Genomic DNA, 18,646 nt, shown 5'->3' on the forward strand with positions numbered 1-18,646 from the left:
TATAGCAGAAGTACGTCGCGCGAGCGGGGGGACGTTCTCCAATTTCTTCTCCCCCTCCCTCCGATTCCCCAGCCCGTGTGCATTGCAGGCCATGGTATAGTTGTAGTTCTCGCACACTCGCCTTTCGCGACTTGTCTCGATCCCCAGCAAGAGAGAGAGAGAGAGAGAGAGAGAGAGAGATAGAAAGATAAAACGCTACTCGACGGAGGCGGTGGCGGCAGTCGCGTGAGAAGACAGAGCCGAGGTGAGCGTGGACGAATTGAAAAATGCTGAGCCAGTGTCGTCGTTCCTCCTGCAGCGGAGGAGCGAAAGTTAAGTGACGTTCCGAGAGTTATCTATATACAACAACCTCCGACACATATCTGCTGGAGTCGACTGCAGCTGCGCGACGAGAGCTACAGGTTACACAAGCAGAGCGCAGAGAAATAGTAACAAACTATAACTTATAAGTAGGAGCCTCGCACGGATTCGCGGACACACGTGCTCGACTCGAAGAAAACCGCTCAACCGAAGCATTATATATCAGCGAGGAAGATATGGGTGAGTTCTGTGCTTTTGTTTGTCCGTATATAAACACATACGAAAGGAGTATTTTGACCTTCATGGGAATGGACGGACGTAAATATTTTCGTCACATGATGCCCTCAGAGCTTCCCCCCCACCATACACCTATAGGTACGGGATTCTGATGGGCCGCACCGTGCGGTGTTAGTATAGAAAACACATATATGAGAATCCAGTCGGCGAAATCGCTCTCTCTCTCTCTCTCCGATAAAGTTCAATGATCGAGATATATAGCTGTATTGAGTAACGCACTGCAGTAGACAGCCCTGACCGCCCACACCTGTGCGCGCGATCCGTCAGAGGATATGCCAATGCCGAGAACGCGCGCACGGCCTATCTTGTGTATATCTATATAGGAAACTGCATGCTTGGACACGGCCATTATTTAATTACTACAGATTTACTTTAGGCAGAAGTTTCGCACCTTCTAAACGGTCGTTGATTACAGATTAATGCTATTACTGTCTGGATACATTATCGCGTGGATTTATCTGCTAATACTGGACGTACATATAAGTATGTCAGTAATCGTTTTATTTCGACGCGAGGTGCATATAATCATGAACGGAGGTGCTGACTGTCTAATAGCGCGGCTATTTGCACTTTGATACACTTTGATTGCACGTGTGACAGTACAGTAATGACGATATTATATTTGTTGATTTATTTCTCCAAGGGCTAATGTAGCAGGCAATTTTCTTATAGTACTTACGCGCAAGTGTAAAATCGATAATAACGAAATGCAGCTTTAAAGGTTGTTTATATTTAGCAGGGCTCGCAGACCTACGCGAGTATGGTGAAGCCTAATGCGATTGTTGCATTGATAAAGTTGATTTTTTTTTTAATTTTCTGCGTTATATCCTTATAAGTATTGGTGGCACGTGGGTTTTTGATACAGTTTTGTGTTCGGGCTCAAATTTGGACTTTCTACCTAATATAGAAAAAGCGCTCAAGCTGACAGATTGATATCCGCAATGGTTAAAGTGATTTTACTTCTTTCTCGTTAAAAAATATACGTAATAAATAGATACGATAAATCGATATGAATCTTTTTGTATCCACGGTTTATTTTTTGTTAAAATGTCGTGTTTATAAAAGAACTTTTTATTAACTCTCTTTTATACTCTCGATATAAAAATATAAAATGTATATACTGCACTGAAGTTCAGAAAGCGGATGCGTCATCACTTCACTGTTTCACCTATCGTGGAAAAATTTTTTTTTTTTCGACGTATTCTTTGCGCGGCACTAAAATATCTTTTGTATTTTGCAGGCTGCGCCAAAAGCAAGAATAAACACGTGCCTGTTCCATGGCCCTTAGCGTCGCACTCGAGGCAAGAATGGGTGGCTTGGAGGGATTGCTTTATGACTTTCGTAAACGAAAAATACATTCCAAACTACAAGCAAGGCAGTCTTCTGAACGAGCACATTGGCGGTATCGGTCAAGAAATAGCGAAGAATTTTTACTTTTGCAACTCTTCTAGCGAAACCGACGTCAACACATTGTTATTCAAATTCGACGTTTATTTCATTTTTGGAGGCAGAAGGAGGCATAACAATGAATCCATCGCTGAGTACATCGTTGCTTTGAAAGTAAGCTATTCTTTTGGAAGTTGATATTTTTTTTCAAATTATAAGTAAAGCCCATCGCACACGAATTTACGACGAAAATTTGTTTGCAGGACATAGCTGAAAAAACGGCCAAAAGTAACACGGACAAAGTTGTCAAGGAAAAACTACTGCAAGATCTAAAATCCGAAAACATTTTTGCGCGGTTTAACGAAATTATACCGTCGTTATCAAACATTAGCGATTACGAATCGTTATCTTTGGACGAATTATTGTTCATCTGGGAAGAGTGTCAGAAACCAGCAGAATACAGAGAAATATTTAGTAGATGGGAGGTAAAGAAAAGAGATACGTTTGAACATGTTCAGAACAACAACTGTTGTCTTCAATGCGATGAAAATCACACGGGTAAAGTGTGTCCAGCTAAAGGGCAACAGTGCTGGAAATGCGGAAATTTCAATCACTTTGCTAGATGCTGCTCGAAAGAATTCATTATCGACTGTACTAACTGTGGATCAAATCATTTAGAGAAGAAATGTCCGGCTTTTGCAAAAGCTTGTTCTAGATGTAAGAAAATGAACCATTTTGCATGGAAGTGCTTAGCAGAAGTAATTCTTTCTTGTGATTTTTGCGGGCACAGTCACATAAATAATCGGCAATATTGCCCCGCTAACGACAGTAGGTGTCATAATTGTAATAAAATCGGACATTATTCGTTCAAATGCCGATCAAGGAGGAATAGTAGGCATAGAAAATAAAATGCGACGTGCGCTCTGCCGTTATTTTTACAATGAGTATTATCCTTATCATAGATAATATCAGTCGCATCCATTGAGTAAGATTCATTTAGGACAAAGTGTCGAAATACGTGCAAGAATTATAATCAATTTTGTACTATTTGTATAAATGAATTGCGCATATGCTTCACTCACATAAACTTCATACAAGTTGCTTTAGCTGTTATCAATTTTTTTTCTATTGTTTTACAGCTAAATGTATGAAAGTATTTTTATGGTTATTTTTGCTTGGTTTAAAGACATTTTAACCATATATACTGAAATATTAGTGGTAATATATTAAGCAATTTGATTAGCAATATGTTTTTAGCAAATTAATTAATTTAACTGATTGTTGAAATAAAATTGTACTTCATGCTACGCAATAAACGACAAAGCAAATAAAAATTGAGATTACTACGATGAGTAGTCAAACAAAAATAAAGCGCTAGTAAACAAAAAACGTCGTGTGCTATTTTACAGATATTTAAAAATAATCAAAAGTTTTAAAGAAAATGGTTTAATGTTATCGTTACGAAAGTTCTTGACTGGATCGTTTATTTTTTAAGAGGCACTGTTAATTGTATTCATCGATAACAAACACATTATAATAATTGATATCATATATACAGTGATGAGCAAACTGTAATGAGTGTAAATATTAGGGGTTACTTCCAAGAAATTGTTGACAAAAATGTTAGGTATTAAGATAACGACCAGAAAACTTTAGTTTTTATAAGAAATAAGAAATCAATGGTGTTCATAACAAGAACAATTTTCAAATTTCTGATTAGATACGTTTACAATTGAATATAAAATTCAAAAAAAAAATTTGTAAGAAAATAAACCTACATTGACATTATATTAATATTTAGAAATTATATACTGATTTGTACTCTTCAAACATTTCCGCCCTAACTATAAGTCTTGAGTTCCTTAAGTAATGTAAAGATCAATTTTTGTAATTGAATTCTTGCTTTTAAACTTTGTATTTACACAAGAACAAAATACATCTTTGTGAAATTTTTATTAATTTTACTATGAAAAATTTTTTGTACTCAATGAAAAAAAAAGTTTACAAATATAATATTTAAATATACCACACTCGTTTTCTTTTTGATTTCAAAACTTTGGTACAACCGAAATTCTTGTATATTGCATCCGTAATGTTGGCATCCGTCAATAGTTGATTATATTTAAAGCTCTTTATGGTTTTTCATTGGCTCATAAAGACGCGCGAAAATCACCACATTCCTGGAAATTTAAGTGTTAGTTTTCCAGAATTAATATTTATTTTAAAGAATTCGAAGTGATAATTTTTATAATCGCCATCAACCAATGAAATAATAACAAGCACATTTCGTTGATTTAGTCACGTATTTTATGAGTGATTCATCTTCTAAGAGATTATTTTAACAAAGGAGTTTCCATGCATTTCGTGTTCATCAAGTGGATGTGAAAACCAGCCTTAAAGGGGGAATCCTCGGTCGCCATGATGCATCTCAAAACTATATAAAGAGTGTGCCGTGCTTCAAGAATGTGTTAGTGCGCAAACGGTATCGGTATCGCGTTCGCATCGCAGTATATAGGTATTCGCAGTCCGCAAAGTAATTTTTGCTCTCGCCTCTCGACGCATCAGAGGAGAGGACAATAAGGCTTGGTAGCGTATAGTCGCCGTATAAGTCGAATTCGTAATCTGTCGATAATAAATACCTTATCAGTACCTATTCTATTATACCCTGGATTTATAGCGTTTTCTATCATAATTGTGCTTCAGGTAAATACATGAAATACAACACAGTAAGTTCATACATTTTACAAATTAGTATTAAGTGCATATGGTTGCAAGTGTAAACCTGTTTTTTAATGAAGACCTGCTGCCATTACAAAGCTTAATTTTTTTGTTTCGTTCATATGGACTATATCTCTTTTTAGAATGCTTTTGTATGCTCTAAAAAAACTATACTGGTTGTGATTTTGATTTTAAGAGTATAAATAATCAAATATACAGAGATAATCTGAAGAATAAGCTTGTATTAACAATGGATGATGTTTTATACTTTTTACAGTCCCTGTATCAGTAGTAAGGAAAAATGGAGGGTTTCGCTCGAGCACCTGCACCTTTGTCTGATACAAAACCAATGGATAAAACATGGAAAATGTGGAAACAAGAATTTATTATTTTTCTCAAAGCAGCTGGTTTTGATAAGAAAACAAACGAGGAAAAGGCATTCTGCCTAATGAATCAAATAGGAAGAGTAGGCTTGGCAGCAATGCAGGAGATGCAGTTAGATGACGAAGAGGAAAAGGACTTTGACATTTTGATAAATAAGTTTGATGAATACTTTGATCCACCAAAGAGGGAAACTGAAGAACGTTTTAAATTTTACACAAGATCAAAGAAGAATAATGAGCCAATTGAAGCTTATATTGCAGATTTAAAAGAGAAAGCCAAAACATGTAACTTTGGCGATTTAACTGACAGCCTAGTTAGAGATATGGTGATTCTAGATATAAAAGATAAACATCTTAGGAAAATACTTTTTCAAGAAAAAGAATTAGATTTGCAAAAATTGACTATGCTGTACAAGCAATTTGAACTGAGTACTGAAAAAATGAAGGAAGTCACTAAAAAAGCAGCTGCTGAGAAGTCAGAGGCAAAACCTAAAGATTCTAATGCTACATCAGCTGATACTAATAAGAAAACTAAAAATGTTTGCTGGCGATGTGGAACATCTCATCCTCCTGGAGCTTGTCCTGCCTTTAAAGTCACTTGTGATAAATGTAATGAAAAGGGTCATTTTACTCAAAGATGTACTAATAAAAATCCATCTGGCAATGCTAACAGTCCCAACAATGCAAACACACCTCAAAAAGTAAGTACAATTGAAAGACATATTTTATGACATCTGATTCAAATAAAATTTCAATAAACTAATGAGCTTTTCAATAACATTTTCAGTCAAGCAAGAATTATGCAAAGAGTCCATTTAATCAAATTGAAAAGAACAAAACAAAAAATTGAAAGCAGCTTCACACTCATCATAGTGTTTATTTATTACTTATAAATTCAAGAAGCATTATATTTCACGTTATTACCAATTTGATCAAGAATAGTTAATTTCAATATAATAAATTCAATGAATACACGTTGTGTGTAAAGTTTTTCTTCTAAATTATTCATGAAGTATTGGATGTACAAATTTTTTATTGAATGTTAATTTTACTATGATATGATGTAATAATATGTATACTTTTTTACTTTTAAATTGTAATTCATCATTAATAAAATTAAATTTATAGCTTATATGGGCCTTTCATTATGTTTTCATTTTTTATAAAAATCAAAATGCAATTTCAAATACATAAAAATAGTTAATCAACGATTTTAAAATACCTTAATCAAATCTTAAAATTTAAAGCTCTGTCGTTATAATAGAACAATCGACCTATAATCAAATATAACGCGATTATACTTGATTTCGATTTTTGAATGTATATACTTATATATTTATAGGTAAAAAAAGATTTAGGAACAATATATTAATTCACAAGTGAGAAGGGATACTAGGAAAAAGTCACATTAAGATGCGCAGGCACAGTGTGATTGTGTTTACAGTTTGTGTTGTAGGTATAGGCTAGCTTGTGTTAGGATTCAGGTATCACATTTCGTAAATAGTCGAATACCTGATGATATGCCGATATATAGGTTATAAGCTGCTAAGTGCGACTATTATGGATGGATGTATACATATAGCACATGCGGTTATTATCTATAGATAAAATCAAAATTTTTTAATTTGAAAGTGATATTATCATTGGTAAGTTTTTCCTATCTTCAAAAAATACTTAGTAATCTCTCGATATAAACTATAAATCTTCGAATACGCAATTAATAAACTTGCTTGCAGAATGACGATATAAATCGAGAATATTATTAATAAGCTTATTTCGATAGCATATAGACTACATACAGGTAATTTTTTATTTCCCTTATTAAGTATAGGGTTATTCGACCAAGTACTTATATGCAGACGTTTTATGGAAAAAGAAGAACAATGGATCTTATGGGCAGCGGACTAAACTGCTGACTTGACGTTGTAAAGACGGCAATGGTGTATACGAAAATCATGAATCAGTACTGGCCTTTATTTCACGAGACGCATACGTGAAACACGTGGCGAATGCATATAAATTAAGGTATTATTGCATATTATGTGTACATACAAGTTTTCAAAGTGAATAATACTTTTTGAAAATGCATACTTATGCGAATTAATAAAGTAAATCTTTATCATTTTTATGTATTTTATGTTTTTAGCTCTATTTCTTTCTGAAAGATGGTGAAAAATAGGCCAAAGTTTAGCAATGGAAAACAACAAAAGGATCCTTTAATTGTTGCAATTCAAAGAGGTAATTTAGAATTGGTACAGAACATTGTTAATAAAGCTGGCTTGAATTTCTATGAAACATGGACAGAGGGATATGCACTACTATGCACAGCTATCAAATATCACAGAAGCCAAATGGCATTATGGTTTATATCAAAAGGCTGCAGGATCAACAGAGTAAACGAAGAGGACATATCTGATACCCCCATCCATTTAGCAATTTATAACAATCAAACTGACATAGCAAAAGCATTAATTGAAAAAGGTGCTTGTTTGAATGTGAAGAATTACAGAGGGGAAACTCCATTACATATAAGCTGCCAAAGAAGAAATTTTGATGTAACTGAATTGTTGTTAAACGATGATAGTATAGCGGATGTACCTGATTCTCGTTTAACTACTCCAATGCACATTGCAGTAGAGATTGAATGTTTAGAAATTGTTGAATTACTACTTAAGCACAAAGTGGATGTTAACGCTTACACTGTTAAAGATGATTTCAAGGGATTTACACCTTTACACATAGCAGTATGCAAAAGAAATGAAAAAATTGTTAGAATGTTATTAGATAATGGAGCCGATGTGCATGCCCCTGTTCAAATTTCTAATCTTAATGGATTTCAAAATGAAAACTTAATTGATTTTATTTATTACCAAAATTTTATGCCTTTACATCTAGCTTCAAAAGTTGATGATGGCGATATAATGGAATTACTTATCAATCATGATGCAGATGTTGATGCTGCTATAAAACACAGTGATATTACAGCGCTTCATATTGCTGTTGAAAATAAAAACAAACGAAATGTGATACTTCTTTCAGAGTATAATGCTAATTTTAAAGCTAAAACAAAAGAAGGCAAAAATGTTTTACACTTGGCGGTAGAAAATGATTGGCCTGAATTAATAGAAGTGCTTCTACTAAAGGGTGCAGATATTAATATTCAAACTGTTGATGGGGAAACCCCGCTGCATATTGCAGTTGAAATGGGAGATGAGAATATTGTTGAGCTGTTAATTATATATGAGGCAGATGTTAACATCATAAATTTTATGCACCAAAGTCCACTGCATTTTGCTGCTGAATTCAGTGTAGATATAACAAGAATTCTTTTGGTACAGGGTGCCAATGTTGATGAAGTGGACAACAATAATGAAACCCCTTTGGGCATTGCTGTAAAATATAAGGATATTGAGATTATTAAAGAAATTTTACAGTACAAACCATGCATTCAGAACTCTTCAAATCAGGATGCATTTTTGTTTGCAATTACAAATCCAGATTATTTTTATGTGAAGGTTGTAGACTTATTGTTGGAATATGGTTTTAGAATAACTGAAAAAATTGACAATATGAATTTATTCTGCAATTCTATTGCTGAAGGCCATATCAGGATAGTTCACTATCTTTTAGAGCATGGAATGGATGTATCAAAAAACCAAGATAATAACAGTTTATTGCATTATGCTGTTAAGTGTCAAAACTATGATGTGGTTAAATTACTTATAGACTATAACTGCAATGTTAATGCTGTAGATCTGCATGGGCAAACACCTATCGGCTATGCAATTGAATGCAATAATATAAAGATACTCAATTTCTTGTTAAGCAGAGGTGCAAACATTTTGAATATTACTTCTTCACTTTTAAATGCCGCAAAAGAAAGTCATATCGTTTTACTTCAGATTCTTCTAAAGTATGGTGCTGATATTAACGTCAGTGATGAGTTTGGTACAACAATATTGCATTTTGCAGTATGGAACAAACATCTTGGATTAATTCAGATACTTTTGAATAAAAGTGCCAATGTCAATACTACTCTTACAAGTTCAGATAAGACTTCTGCTACTGATAATGATAATGAAGAAACTGATGATTCGTATTTTAAGGAGTTTAAAAAACAAGTATTTACATCTCCTCTCCATATTGCTGTTAACAAAAAAAGTAAAACTATTTGTTCTACTCTTTTGGAACACCATGCTAATGTCAATTCCAGAGATGGATATGGACGGACTGCTTTGCACTTAGCTGCAGCAATCAAGTCTACAGAACAGCAAAATCTAGTAAAATTGTTGATTAGTTATGGTGCTGATATTAATGCTATAGATGACTTTAAAAGATTACCTATATATTATATCTACAATCAAACATGTGTTTGTAGCGTTGCATTTCAAAATCAGTATGAGATTTATAGTGAGTGCGAATGTGATTTATATGAAGATTATGATATTAATGATGTCATTGAAGTTTTTGTAAAACACATCGCACTTTTAGCTTCAATAAATAAGTTTGTTCATATAGACAATTTGAAAATAATATCCAAGAGTGATTTTTCAGAAAAGTTACAAATTTCTTGTTTGCATGAAATTGAAAAAATGAAAGAAGAAAAAATTGGTGATTGTTTATCAGTTTATGATGTGTTGATCAAAAAATCAAATTCATTAGCAGCATGTGCTCGCAATGAAGACATAATCCAAACATTTGAGTTAACAAACTATAGATCAAAATTTCCATTGTATTACAATGTATTAAAAGAACAATTTGACACAGCTCGAGCTAGAGCATATTGGTTGCAGTGTGCAGCCTCAGCGTTGAATAGTCTTTTGAAATTCAAATTACCTGAAGTAATAGCTGAAAATATTTTTGAAACTTTACTGATAAATGATTTACAGAATTTGTCAATAGCTAGTATTAGTTCTTCTAGTAATCATGCCAGTGCAAGAAAAAAGTTGAAAGTTTATTAATGAAACAAATCCATCAATAATCTAAGAGATATGAGTAGTTTTTTTGTTATCATCCCAAATAAATATAAGTAGATTAAAATAAGGATGTAACAGTATTTTTTTACATATAATAAATTTGTTAAGAGGATGTGTATATATCCACATATTTTTGTTTGTATGATATATCTTTTAGAAAAAGACCAAGAACAAAGAACTACATAATCACATGAATATTTACAGAAGTTAAAATTTGGTGGTGATATCTATATCTTATAGTGATTTTTACCTCAGTCAAGAAATAAAATGAAAAGCAATTTTGTGATCAAGTAAGATACATTAAAAACAGTTCAGAAATTTATTCCTACACGAAAACTAAGTATTAAAATAAATTGTCACTAACTTAAATGTATTACTTGAACTAGGTGATCAATTGTAGTATTTAAATCTTATAAATAATAGTCAAATGATGATATCCAATGCTAAACAACTATTTTTGTATGATCTACATCAAATTTATATTGAAATAAGTTGAACCATATGTATACAGCAGAGAATACCTTTTTACATAACTATTTCGTATAACATTCTATTTATATGACATAATTACTTTTTATACCACTTGATTATTTTTGTATGAAAATATATATTTGTCGTATTGTAAGATACATTTTTTTGTGCCAAATTATTACACCCATGAATTATTTTTAATGATTTATACACACTGTAATGACTATGATTATATACTATAACTGCATGAGATTATATGAGCGCGATAAAGTCATAATCCAGCTGAGTAAGTATAGTTATACATCTGTATAGATATAGTGAACGCGTTTAAATTTCGCGGGTAAATCGCGTGCTGCCTCGGCGCGGTTTGATAGCGAATCAGTGATCGATAGTGGGAGCTCTCCGAGCTCGGACTTGTACTCGCGGAGACCGAGACTAGCGAGCGAACGGACTTCTCGCTAAGGTGTGTGTAAAAAGTAGGTGTTCGTCAAAAATTGCGACTGGAATTAGCACATAATGGATTTCAACGTTAAAAAATTTGTAAAAGATGCTGGCGCAGCCCTTAGCCGAGTTGTGCAGGTAAGATGAAAGTCCAATCGACTTCCGTGATAACTTTTGACCGTCCGTGAACTTTGTTTTCGCCTGCGTGTGGGTGTAATCAAACACTGTGTGTCATTCTTCCTCTGACATTTTATGTCTTCTTTTGTATATGAAGGGATTTTTTCTTCTTATTTACCTACGTGCTACGTTCTCTCATACTACTGACCTCCTTAGTAGAAACAATCGATTTTATCAATTTGTATGACAACATGAAGCTTTTTCATTATTGCATTATTATAGATCACAGAGGAGACTCTAGGAACATCTGAGAAAACAGAACTCGATGCTCATTTCGAACATTTGGCAGAGCGAGCAAATGCAACAAAGACCTGGACAGAAAAAATACTCAGGAACATGGAGGCAATGCTGACACCTAATCCTGGTAATATATCGCTGTATATAGACTGTACACTAGAACGCTCAGTGTCTCTATAGATATGCTTTGTTATTATGTTATTATTGTGTAGTCATCATTCAAACATCATAATCCTCTGCAATCGATTACATTGTTGCTCTTTGTTTCAATGAAAAGGTTAAGTATTTTCTAACTTCATAAAAATGCTTCAATTTCCAGGTAATAGGATCGAAGATTTCTTCTATGAGAAAATTGATAAAAGGAAGCCTAATAGGCTCAGTAACTTAGAATACGTTGGTATAGATATGATAGAGGCTGGCAATGATTTTGGACCAGGAATTGCTTATGGTAAAAGACTTTGTTAATTTCTTTTCATACTATTATGCTTCTATGAGCTAAAATAATGATTTTTTATTGCTTATATAGGTAGTGCTTTGATCAAAGTTGGTCATTGTCAGCAAAAATTGGGACAAATTGAAAGGGACTTCATTGGTACAGCAGCCAACTGTTATATACAACCTTTGAGAAAGTTTTTAGATGGAGAAATGAAAACAATAAGTAAGGAAATGGCTATTTTGGAAAGCAAAAGGTATCCTTGAATTTTAGTGTGCATATAAAAAAAAATGTGAAAATTTAGCTAATATTTGATTTTTTTAAAGGCTGGATTTGGATTCATGCAAGAGGCGTGTACGAAAGGCTAGAAGTATGCTGGGTCAGCAGAGTGTAAGTTTTGTTCATGAATAGAATTTATAAAAATTTTTTTTAAGTGTCTTAATTCTCAACTTTAAAAATATTGCGGCATTAAATAGGAGAGCGGCATTTCTGCCGAAGTACTACTTGATCAGGTACTAATATAGCTGATCTTTATAAGACCTACAGAAATGTATTGTTTATGTACACTGTTAAGCATGAAAAATTTATTTGAAAAATGTTATCACCTAATAATAAGTTGACTTATGCAACACTTCTTTCTTTTTAATTTATATTTACATTAGTATGTATCATTGGCTCCTGCAAAGACTCGTACTATTCAAAAAAGACCAAGAGTTAAATAGATTTTTCTAAGACCTGTTAAACTTGAGTATATGTTTTTGAATTGTATTAGTCTTTGTAGGCAACACTGACATATTGCAGAAGCATTTATTTTGAGTTAAATCTTGATTATTGTAATTATATTAATTTTTTTGTTACACAGTATACTGACTTTAATTTATTTAAATTAGTTTTCAATTTGACTTAGTAATAAAGAAGTAGCAAAATATGTCAGAATACTGGATTTATCATGTAGTGGTTGACTTAGAAATCGTACCTGCAATTTAAACGATTTTTAAAAAGTCGCTTGAATAAACATTTTTGATGGAAAAATAAAACATTTTTTTCTAAACTCAGGCAGAACGGGAGCTGAGAGTAGCCCAATCCGAATTTGATCGACAGGCAGAAATAACTAAGCTTCTACTTGAAGGAGTCTCAAGTTCCCAAGCTGGCCATCTTCGTTGTTTACACGAATTTGTTGAAGCTCAAACTCGTCATTATGCACAGTGTCATGCAACAATGCAAGAATTACAACGAGAATTAGCAGGGTAAGAATTTTTTTTAGCTTTCTTCTACAATATTACTAACTTTAAAATCATAACATTTTCCTGCACTACCTTGTTGCTTTACTTGCAATATTTTTGAATACAGCTTTCCTACTCTCGAGTGATCCGAGTGAGTAATGTTTTGTGTTGGTTGTAAGTGGCGTACTGCACGCCGTTGGGTATTTAGATGATGCTTGAATCATTACTCATTCGTGAAAATCCTTCTAGGCTTGCATTAATGTTTCTAAAATGTAATACTTACAATATGTTTGAAATAGTAATAGTAATGAATTAGTTTACTAAATGTATAACTATATGTTGCTAAAGACTTCATAGCTAACCAATTTACTATTGAGCATGATCAATGTGTGAATAAAAATTCTTCAAAAAGTTGCATGAACAGTTACATTACAATAACTTGTTTTCTAAACTTTTTCGATTTTCAATGCATATTAGTAACTACAGGTTTATTTTTTTTATTTAAAAAAATTATTATGATAAGCATATATGTTTGCTCATCTTGATGTATAAAAGGGAACGAAATTAATTATTTGATCAATTATTGTTATAAGAAAGTATTTTTTCAGAAGAAATTTTTTTCACGCAGAAATTTAATTTTTTAATACAAAACAGACCACACGAAAATATTAACTACAGCCTCTTTAATTTCTAGAGTTTTTATATAATAGCTTTGCTGGAATTTTATTGATAGCTTAAAAACTCTGCAATTAAGTTCACTGATAAAATCTCTCTAATACTTTACTCTATCTTTGCTGGCATGCTTGGGGTTGCAGGGCGCGTCAGCCAAGTCCTCTGCTGCGAGTCAACAGTGAGGAAGTGATCGAGCTAACCCCCTCGCCCACACAATCCCAAAATTCGCCCACCCATCAGCCTCTTGCTGGATCTGCCTATGTCACTGCTACATTTGACACGGATGTTTCTAAAATCTAGTCTATCTCTCTCTTACTTACCTAAAATACCTATTGTAATTCTACTATCTCCACTCCACTTTGTTATGTTCTTTTATATTATTTATTCATACCCAGTGTGGTATAGTTCATAAATCAGATTGATAAACACTGGTTGGTGATATTTTTTCTAGATTGAACTTTATATTTAGATTGATTTATATTTTTTGTTAAGTTTAATAATTAAAGAGACATTTATATAGTAAAATACTTATATTACAAATACTAACTTTTTTTTATGTTATTAAAGATATAAGTAGACTGCTATAATTCATATACTTTGGGTATTATGCACATATCATTTTTTGATGTTTGGATTAAATATGGTGGAGTAATACTAGTCAATTCGTAGAATAGAAATACAGATGTTCCTTGCGTCCCAAGTTCCTTGTAAAACTATGACACTAGTCTAAGGTTTAGAGGTACAACAGCCCATGAAAGATTGTAAAATATTATATAATAACAATAATGGGAATAAATTATTTCCAATTAATCAAATGTCTTAACTTTCTTTAAAATTTCACATCACTTCTTCTTTTCAACTAAATGTATGTATTATGATTTATTTTCTCTGATTGGAACAGTTAAATATATTAATTACTCCTTAATCCTAAATTACCCACTCAAGACAAATGCATGTCCTAATTCAAGAGTTTCTTAATAAATTGAACAAATGTAATTCTGTTAAATATATGTTTGTAAGTGTCTGTTACTTTGTTACATGTAAAATGTTTAAGTTAATCACCTATCATTATGCATACTGCTTTAAATTATTGCTACAATTCACTGAAAAATTTTGTACAATTTTTTTAATTTTTAGTATTTTTTAGCAATTTATTTTATATGTGTTTTCATCAAATAATTTATGAATACATTATAAAAATCCTGCATGAAACACAATTGTCTAAGTGAATGACAAGATATGGTAAATTTTTCTAATTGCTGAATTAAAATAATTTGTTGTATAAAATATGCGATTTTACGATTCTTTGGCATAAATTGTGATATTTAAGTAAAAAGTAATTTATCATAGAAAAAAACTACATACCTTTAATTTATGCTTAAAAATTCAAAAAGTTAAGGTTGTATACTTATACTAACAAAATAGACATATATAACCAGAACTTTATTAAAGCTAAATAAGTTAAAAATGTCAGAGCACGTAAACAATTGTAAATATATCACACTTCCTAAAGTTTACCCCATTAAAAATTTCTCCCTCCCAGTTTACCTGGGGCTTCATTCCACCCGACTACCTCGATAAACTCCACTGAGCCTGTGGAAAATGGTCAAGAAAGAGCAAGAGTAATCTGTGACTATGAAGCAAGGGATGAAGAAGAACTTAGTGTGTCACAGAATGAGGTAAACAAATTTGTTATTTGAGCCAGACCAGGAGAAGAGAGCATGCCACCAATGTGTAGCTGTTTTGTTGAAGCATGTTGGATGATTATTTGTAACCTTCAGCAAGAATAAGTGCATTATACATTTAGCATTTATTTTTAGTCTATAAGTATATTATATTATAAGGATGAAAACCTCACTTTTTGTATATTCTGATACTGTTTGTCATCTTTTTTTTACTGCGCATTTTTCAAAATTTTTCTTTTTGTTGCGTTTGTTTTTTTGCTTTTAGTTGTAGGTTTTTTTTATGAATTATGCAAAACAAAAGTGATGCAATAATAATTTAATATTTAGAATAGTAGTTAATGCATGAGCAGATCATGATTTTTTGTACCATTAAATCGTGTAATTTTTTATTTTGTGTCACTCACTATTGTTAATAAAGTTTATTGTATTTAGTTATTAGGACATAATTATACACTTTTATAAAGTTATTTATTCAATAATTTTTTATTAACACACTCTATTTAAACTTGTTTATTTCTACAAAAGAGACAACTATATAATATGTTGTCGCATGAATAATTTAGTTGATAGTTATTAAATGCAATATTCTAAAGTTTATGATATATGTAGTTTAGTTTATGCACATGAGATATTTTGAACGTTATATTTAAAAATTGTATGTATATTGTAATCTATGTAGTTTTTGATTTTTCGTCATTTACGTCCTGTATGTTATTTTACTAAAGTATTTTTTTAATGCAAGTTTAAGAATATATATGAATATAAGCATATCCTTTTGTATATAACGTGAATATATTTTAATTCCTTTCTGTGCATTCTAATAAACGTCAAATTTATTGCACTGTATATAATTTTTATTGTTTATTTATAAGTTTTCCTTTCCCTTAGTGTCCTTTGTGTTTTTGACATATCTAAATCCTTTTTGAAAGAAAAATTATTTCGTAGGTCATATCAGTAAGAGAAATTCCAGGAGATGAAGATTATCTACTTGGTTTTCGAGGCAATCAACGTGGAAGAGTCCCCAAAGTTTTTTTAGAAATCCTCTCATATCAATAAAATTGTGATTAAATGCTTCCACCGCAATTAAATATTTAGCAAGTTGATTGATTAAGCAATGAAACTTATGTATTTGCCATTGTGCAGAAAATCTTTGAAACCAAATCAATTATAAGTAATCAATTACAAATTTCACTATGTGATATACAAGTATTTTTGAAGTTTCCAATTTTAGTCATTCCGCGTTATAATACACTGTACAGTATTACCTATGCAATTGTAATAAAATTTAAGATATTTATGGCATTCAATGGAGAGATCAAACAATATATTGATACTGCCTGTTGTATTTTACAAATGTATAAGTCTTAATGTTTTTAAATTTGTAGAGTCTAATGTTAGTTAAATGACCAAACATTTAGTAATATGAATTTGTGAAAAGTAATAATGTTGCTTGCAGAGTATAAATAAAAAAATTCAAACATTCAATATTTGAAAAAATTTTATTTTATTTAATACATAATTATTAAATTACTTCTTCTTGGACACACCAACAGTGCGACCACGTCGTCCTGTTGTCTTGGTGTGTTGACCGCGTACCCTGAGGCCCCAGTAGTGTCGGAGACCTCTGTGTGCACGAATCTTCTTCATGCGTTCCAAATCCTCACGAAGCTTTGAGTCCAAGTTGGAACTCGTAAGCTGAAAAATAGAATAGTAATTAGATATAACATCATTGAACAAGTATTTGCAAGAAATTAAAACAAATAAAATTGATAATGAAGTTTGAAAAACAAGTGCAGTAAGTTATCGTGTTACAAGAATTTCACTACATTTTTATGCATTTACATGCCAAAAATTAATTTTGAGTACATTTATCTTTACACAACTACACACGAAGTTATTAAACAATTTTAGAACGAACCATTATTCAAAAAGAAAAGTTTTGTATAGAAATATGTTGCATTTTAAAAAATTATTTAACCTTTGAATAATATGTATTCAGAAGTTTAATTAAACGCAGTCACTATTGCACAATCTACCAGTCAAATCGCGTATTTAAAACCACGACTAACCGTGTTATTGTGCATTATTAAATAGCTACCTTGCATAAAACTTTAATGAAAGAAATTTTTTAATTAAGAATGAATCAGTTACCTGTGAGTATTTTCCGTCAACAATGTCCTTTTGCCTGTTGAGGAACCAGTCAGGGATTTTGTATTGTCTGGGGTTAGCCATAATTGTGACAATTTTTTCAACCTGTGGAATCATACAGCAAATATTAGTTCATGCAAAAGAATCGTAATTTAATGGCAATGCTTTTTTAGTATGGTTTTAAACTCACCTCCTCTTCGGAACATTCACCAGCTCGCTTGTCAAGGTCGATGTCGGCCTTCTTCAGGACAATATTAGCATATCGCCTTCCCACACCCTTGATGGCAGTCATGGCAAACATGACTTTCCTGTTACCATCAATGTTCGTGCCCACGACACGAAGAATGTGTTGAAACTTCTCTGGGATGACGAGCGACTGTAAATGAAAAAATAATAATGAATTATTAAACTTTCGAAAGAATACCACAAATAATATCCAACACAGAATTTCTCATAGGACCATTGTTTCACTGTTTGAAGTACTAGATGCTTACAAAAACCGGTATAATATGCCCTTTATCAACAAATACACTCTGCTATCGAAATTATTAATAATGTTATATACTGTATGGTATAATATGCTAGTGTAAACACGTATGATACCAGGTTAGCGGTACCATAACCTAACATATGACAAGTAGTCATATCGGCTCGAAAATTGCGATATTTGCATTAGTGACATAAAATATTTATCAAACCATAATTGTTAAGGTATCTTAATTACGTTTCGTCATAATAAATGCATCCATTGTTCGCGATGACATTGAATTTTTTGGATTTTTTAGCACAAAAATATGAATCCTTACCATCGTGCTGCCTGTCAAGCTTCGAAAGAGGTTGAAGTTGCAGCGGAAGGCCCGGCGTGGTCTAGCTTTTCGATTATAATCGAATTTTGCCTTATACTGTTCGCACTTCACTTCGTAAATTATTTAAATAAAAGCCGCAATTTGACTATTCGAAAAAAACTATTCAGGATTATAAATAAATTGTAAAAATAATTTTTATTTTTTATGAAAATAATAGTTTATTGAAAAAAAAAAATACGTTAACAAAATTTATTAACAAAAGAAGTCAGTTATCGTCTAAAGCTTCGATTTTT

The 18,646-nt window shown here is 32.0% G+C and overlaps 5 protein-coding genes across 14 annotated transcripts; 4 read left to right on the forward strand and 1 right to left on the reverse strand.

The window, feature by feature from the left end:
• Positions 1–6: 6 nt before the first annotated feature.
• Positions 7–3,936, forward strand: LOC100680450 (zinc finger CCHC domain-containing protein 7). 3 transcript variants are annotated; one of them, XM_031930554.2, is made up of 3 exons: positions 7–540; positions 1,838–2,157; positions 2,247–3,787. In XM_031930554.2, the coding sequence occupies exons 1-3, from the start codon at positions 537–539 to the stop codon at positions 2,889–2,891; spliced, it is 969 nt and encodes a 322-aa protein (XP_031786414.1). In that variant the 5' UTR covers positions 7–536; the 3' UTR covers positions 2,892–3,787. The 3 variants fall into 3 exon arrangements, with proteins under 3 accessions (XP_031786414.1, XP_031786413.1, XP_031786412.1); XM_031930553.1 differs by lacking the exon at positions 7–540 and adding an exon at positions 767–800 and having other exon boundaries at positions 2,247–3,936; XM_031930552.1 differs by lacking the exon at positions 7–540 and adding an exon at positions 909–1,080 and having other exon boundaries at positions 2,247–3,936.
• A 452-nt stretch (positions 3,937–4,388) lies between these two features.
• LOC100116612 lies at positions 4,389–6,216 on the forward strand. 2 transcript variants are annotated; one of them, XM_001600119.6, is made up of 3 exons: positions 4,389–4,686; positions 4,979–5,785; positions 5,872–6,216. In XM_001600119.6, exons 2-3 carry the CDS (start codon positions 5,003–5,005, stop codon positions 5,932–5,934), a joined length of 846 nt encoding a protein of 281 aa, XP_001600169.1. In that variant the 5' UTR covers positions 4,389–4,686; positions 4,979–5,002; the 3' UTR covers positions 5,935–6,216. The 2 variants fall into 2 exon arrangements, with proteins under 2 accessions (XP_001600169.1, XP_003427950.1); XM_003427902.4 differs by having other exon boundaries at positions 4,440–4,709.
• A 305-nt stretch (positions 6,217–6,521) lies between these two features.
• LOC100678237 (ankyrin-3) lies at positions 6,522–10,689 on the forward strand. Of its 2 annotated transcripts, none has more exons than XM_008215732.3 (3): positions 6,522–6,730; positions 6,911–7,109; positions 7,231–10,689. In XM_008215732.3, exon 3 carries the CDS (start codon positions 7,250–7,252, stop codon positions 10,043–10,045), a length of 2,796 nt encoding a protein of 931 aa, XP_008213954.1. In that variant the 5' UTR covers positions 6,522–6,730; positions 6,911–7,109; positions 7,231–7,249; the 3' UTR covers positions 10,046–10,689. The 2 variants fall into 2 exon arrangements, with proteins under 2 accessions (XP_008213954.1, XP_008213955.1); XM_008215733.3 differs by having other exon boundaries at positions 6,916–7,109.
• Positions 10,690–10,912: 223 nt separating this feature from the next.
• On the forward strand, positions 10,913–16,884 carry LOC100117086 (endophilin-B1). 4 transcript variants are annotated; one of them, XM_031930739.2, is made up of 9 exons: positions 10,915–11,110; positions 11,372–11,513; positions 11,706–11,834; positions 11,913–12,075; positions 12,146–12,209; positions 12,296–12,331; positions 12,876–13,066; positions 15,258–15,393; positions 16,345–16,884. In XM_031930739.2, the coding sequence occupies exons 1-9, from the start codon at positions 11,048–11,050 to the stop codon at positions 16,453–16,455; spliced, it is 1,035 nt and encodes a 344-aa protein (XP_031786599.1). In that variant the 5' UTR covers positions 10,915–11,047; the 3' UTR covers positions 16,456–16,884. The 4 variants fall into 4 exon arrangements, with proteins under 4 accessions (XP_031786600.1, XP_031786602.1, XP_031786599.1 ...); XM_031930740.2 differs by lacking the exon at positions 12,296–12,331 and having other exon boundaries at positions 10,913–11,110; XM_031930741.2 differs by lacking the exons at positions 15,258–15,393; positions 16,345–16,884 and adding an exon at positions 13,858–14,529 and having other exon boundaries at positions 10,924–11,110.
• Positions 16,880–18,497, reverse strand: LOC100117049 (40S ribosomal protein S18). 3 transcript variants are annotated; one of them, XM_031930744.1, is made up of 4 exons: positions 18,354–18,497; positions 17,738–17,923; positions 17,551–17,652; positions 16,880–17,094 (listed from the first exon to the last, which is right to left on the reverse strand). In XM_031930744.1, exons 1-4 carry the CDS (start codon positions 18,354–18,356, stop codon positions 16,927–16,929), a joined length of 459 nt encoding a protein of 152 aa, XP_031786604.1. In that variant the 5' UTR covers positions 18,357–18,497; the 3' UTR covers positions 16,880–16,926. The 3 variants fall into 3 exon arrangements, with proteins under 3 accessions (XP_031786604.1, XP_032455477.1, XP_031786605.1); XM_032599586.1 differs by having other exon boundaries at positions 18,272–18,396; XM_031930745.2 differs by lacking the exon at positions 18,354–18,497 and adding an exon at positions 18,008–18,195.
• Positions 18,498–18,646: the final 149 nt, after the last annotated feature.

Source organism: Nasonia vitripennis, chromosome 4, assembly GCF_009193385.2.
Source record: "Nasonia vitripennis strain AsymCx chromosome 4, Nvit_psr_1.1, whole genome shotgun sequence".
Classification (NCBI taxonomy): domain Eukaryota; kingdom Metazoa; phylum Arthropoda; class Insecta; order Hymenoptera; family Pteromalidae; genus Nasonia; species Nasonia vitripennis.

Excerpts from the sequence above, each read along its gene's own strand:
- LOC100680450 (XM_031930552.1), top strand. The coding sequence starts at position 1,017 with ATGCTATTACTGTCTGGATACATTATCGCGTGGATTTATCTGCTAATA. Across the intron at positions 1,081-1,837 it reads AATACTGGACGTACATATAA|GCTGCGCCAAAAGCAAGAAT; the intron begins GTATGTCAGTAA and ends TGTATTTTGCAG. Across the intron at positions 2,158-2,246 it reads AGTACATCGTTGCTTTGAAA|GACATAGCTGAAAAAACGGC; the intron begins GTAAGCTATTCT and ends ATTTGTTTGCAG.
- LOC100116612 (XM_001600119.6), top strand. The coding sequence starts at position 5,003 with ATGGAGGGTTTCGCTCGAGCACCTGCACCTTTGTCTGATACAAAACCA. Across the intron at positions 5,786-5,871 it reads ATGCAAACACACCTCAAAAA|TCAAGCAAGAATTATGCAAA; the intron begins GTAAGTACAATT and ends TAACATTTTCAG.
- LOC100678237 (XM_008215732.3), top strand. The coding sequence starts at position 7,250 with ATGGTGAAAAATAGGCCAAAGTTTAGCAATGGAAAACAACAAAAGGAT.
- LOC100117086 (XM_031930739.2), top strand. The coding sequence starts at position 11,048 with ATGGATTTCAACGTTAAAAAATTTGTAAAAGATGCTGGCGCAGCCCTT. Across the intron at positions 12,076-12,145 it reads GCTATTTTGGAAAGCAAAAG|GCTGGATTTGGATTCATGCA; the intron begins GTATCCTTGAAT and ends ATTTTTTTAAAG. Across the intron at positions 12,332-12,875 it reads CCGAAGTACTACTTGATCAG|GCAGAACGGGAGCTGAGAGT; the intron begins GTACTAATATAG and ends TTCTAAACTCAG.
- LOC100117049 (XM_031930744.1), bottom strand. Across the intron at positions 17,653-17,737 it reads GTGAATGTTCCGAAGAGGAG|GTTGAAAAAATTGTCACAAT; the intron begins GTGAGTTTAAAA and ends ATGATTCCACAG. Across the intron at positions 17,095-17,550 it reads TTGACGGAAAATACTCACAG|CTTACGAGTTCCAACTTGGA; the intron begins GTAACTGATTCA and ends TCTATTTTTCAG.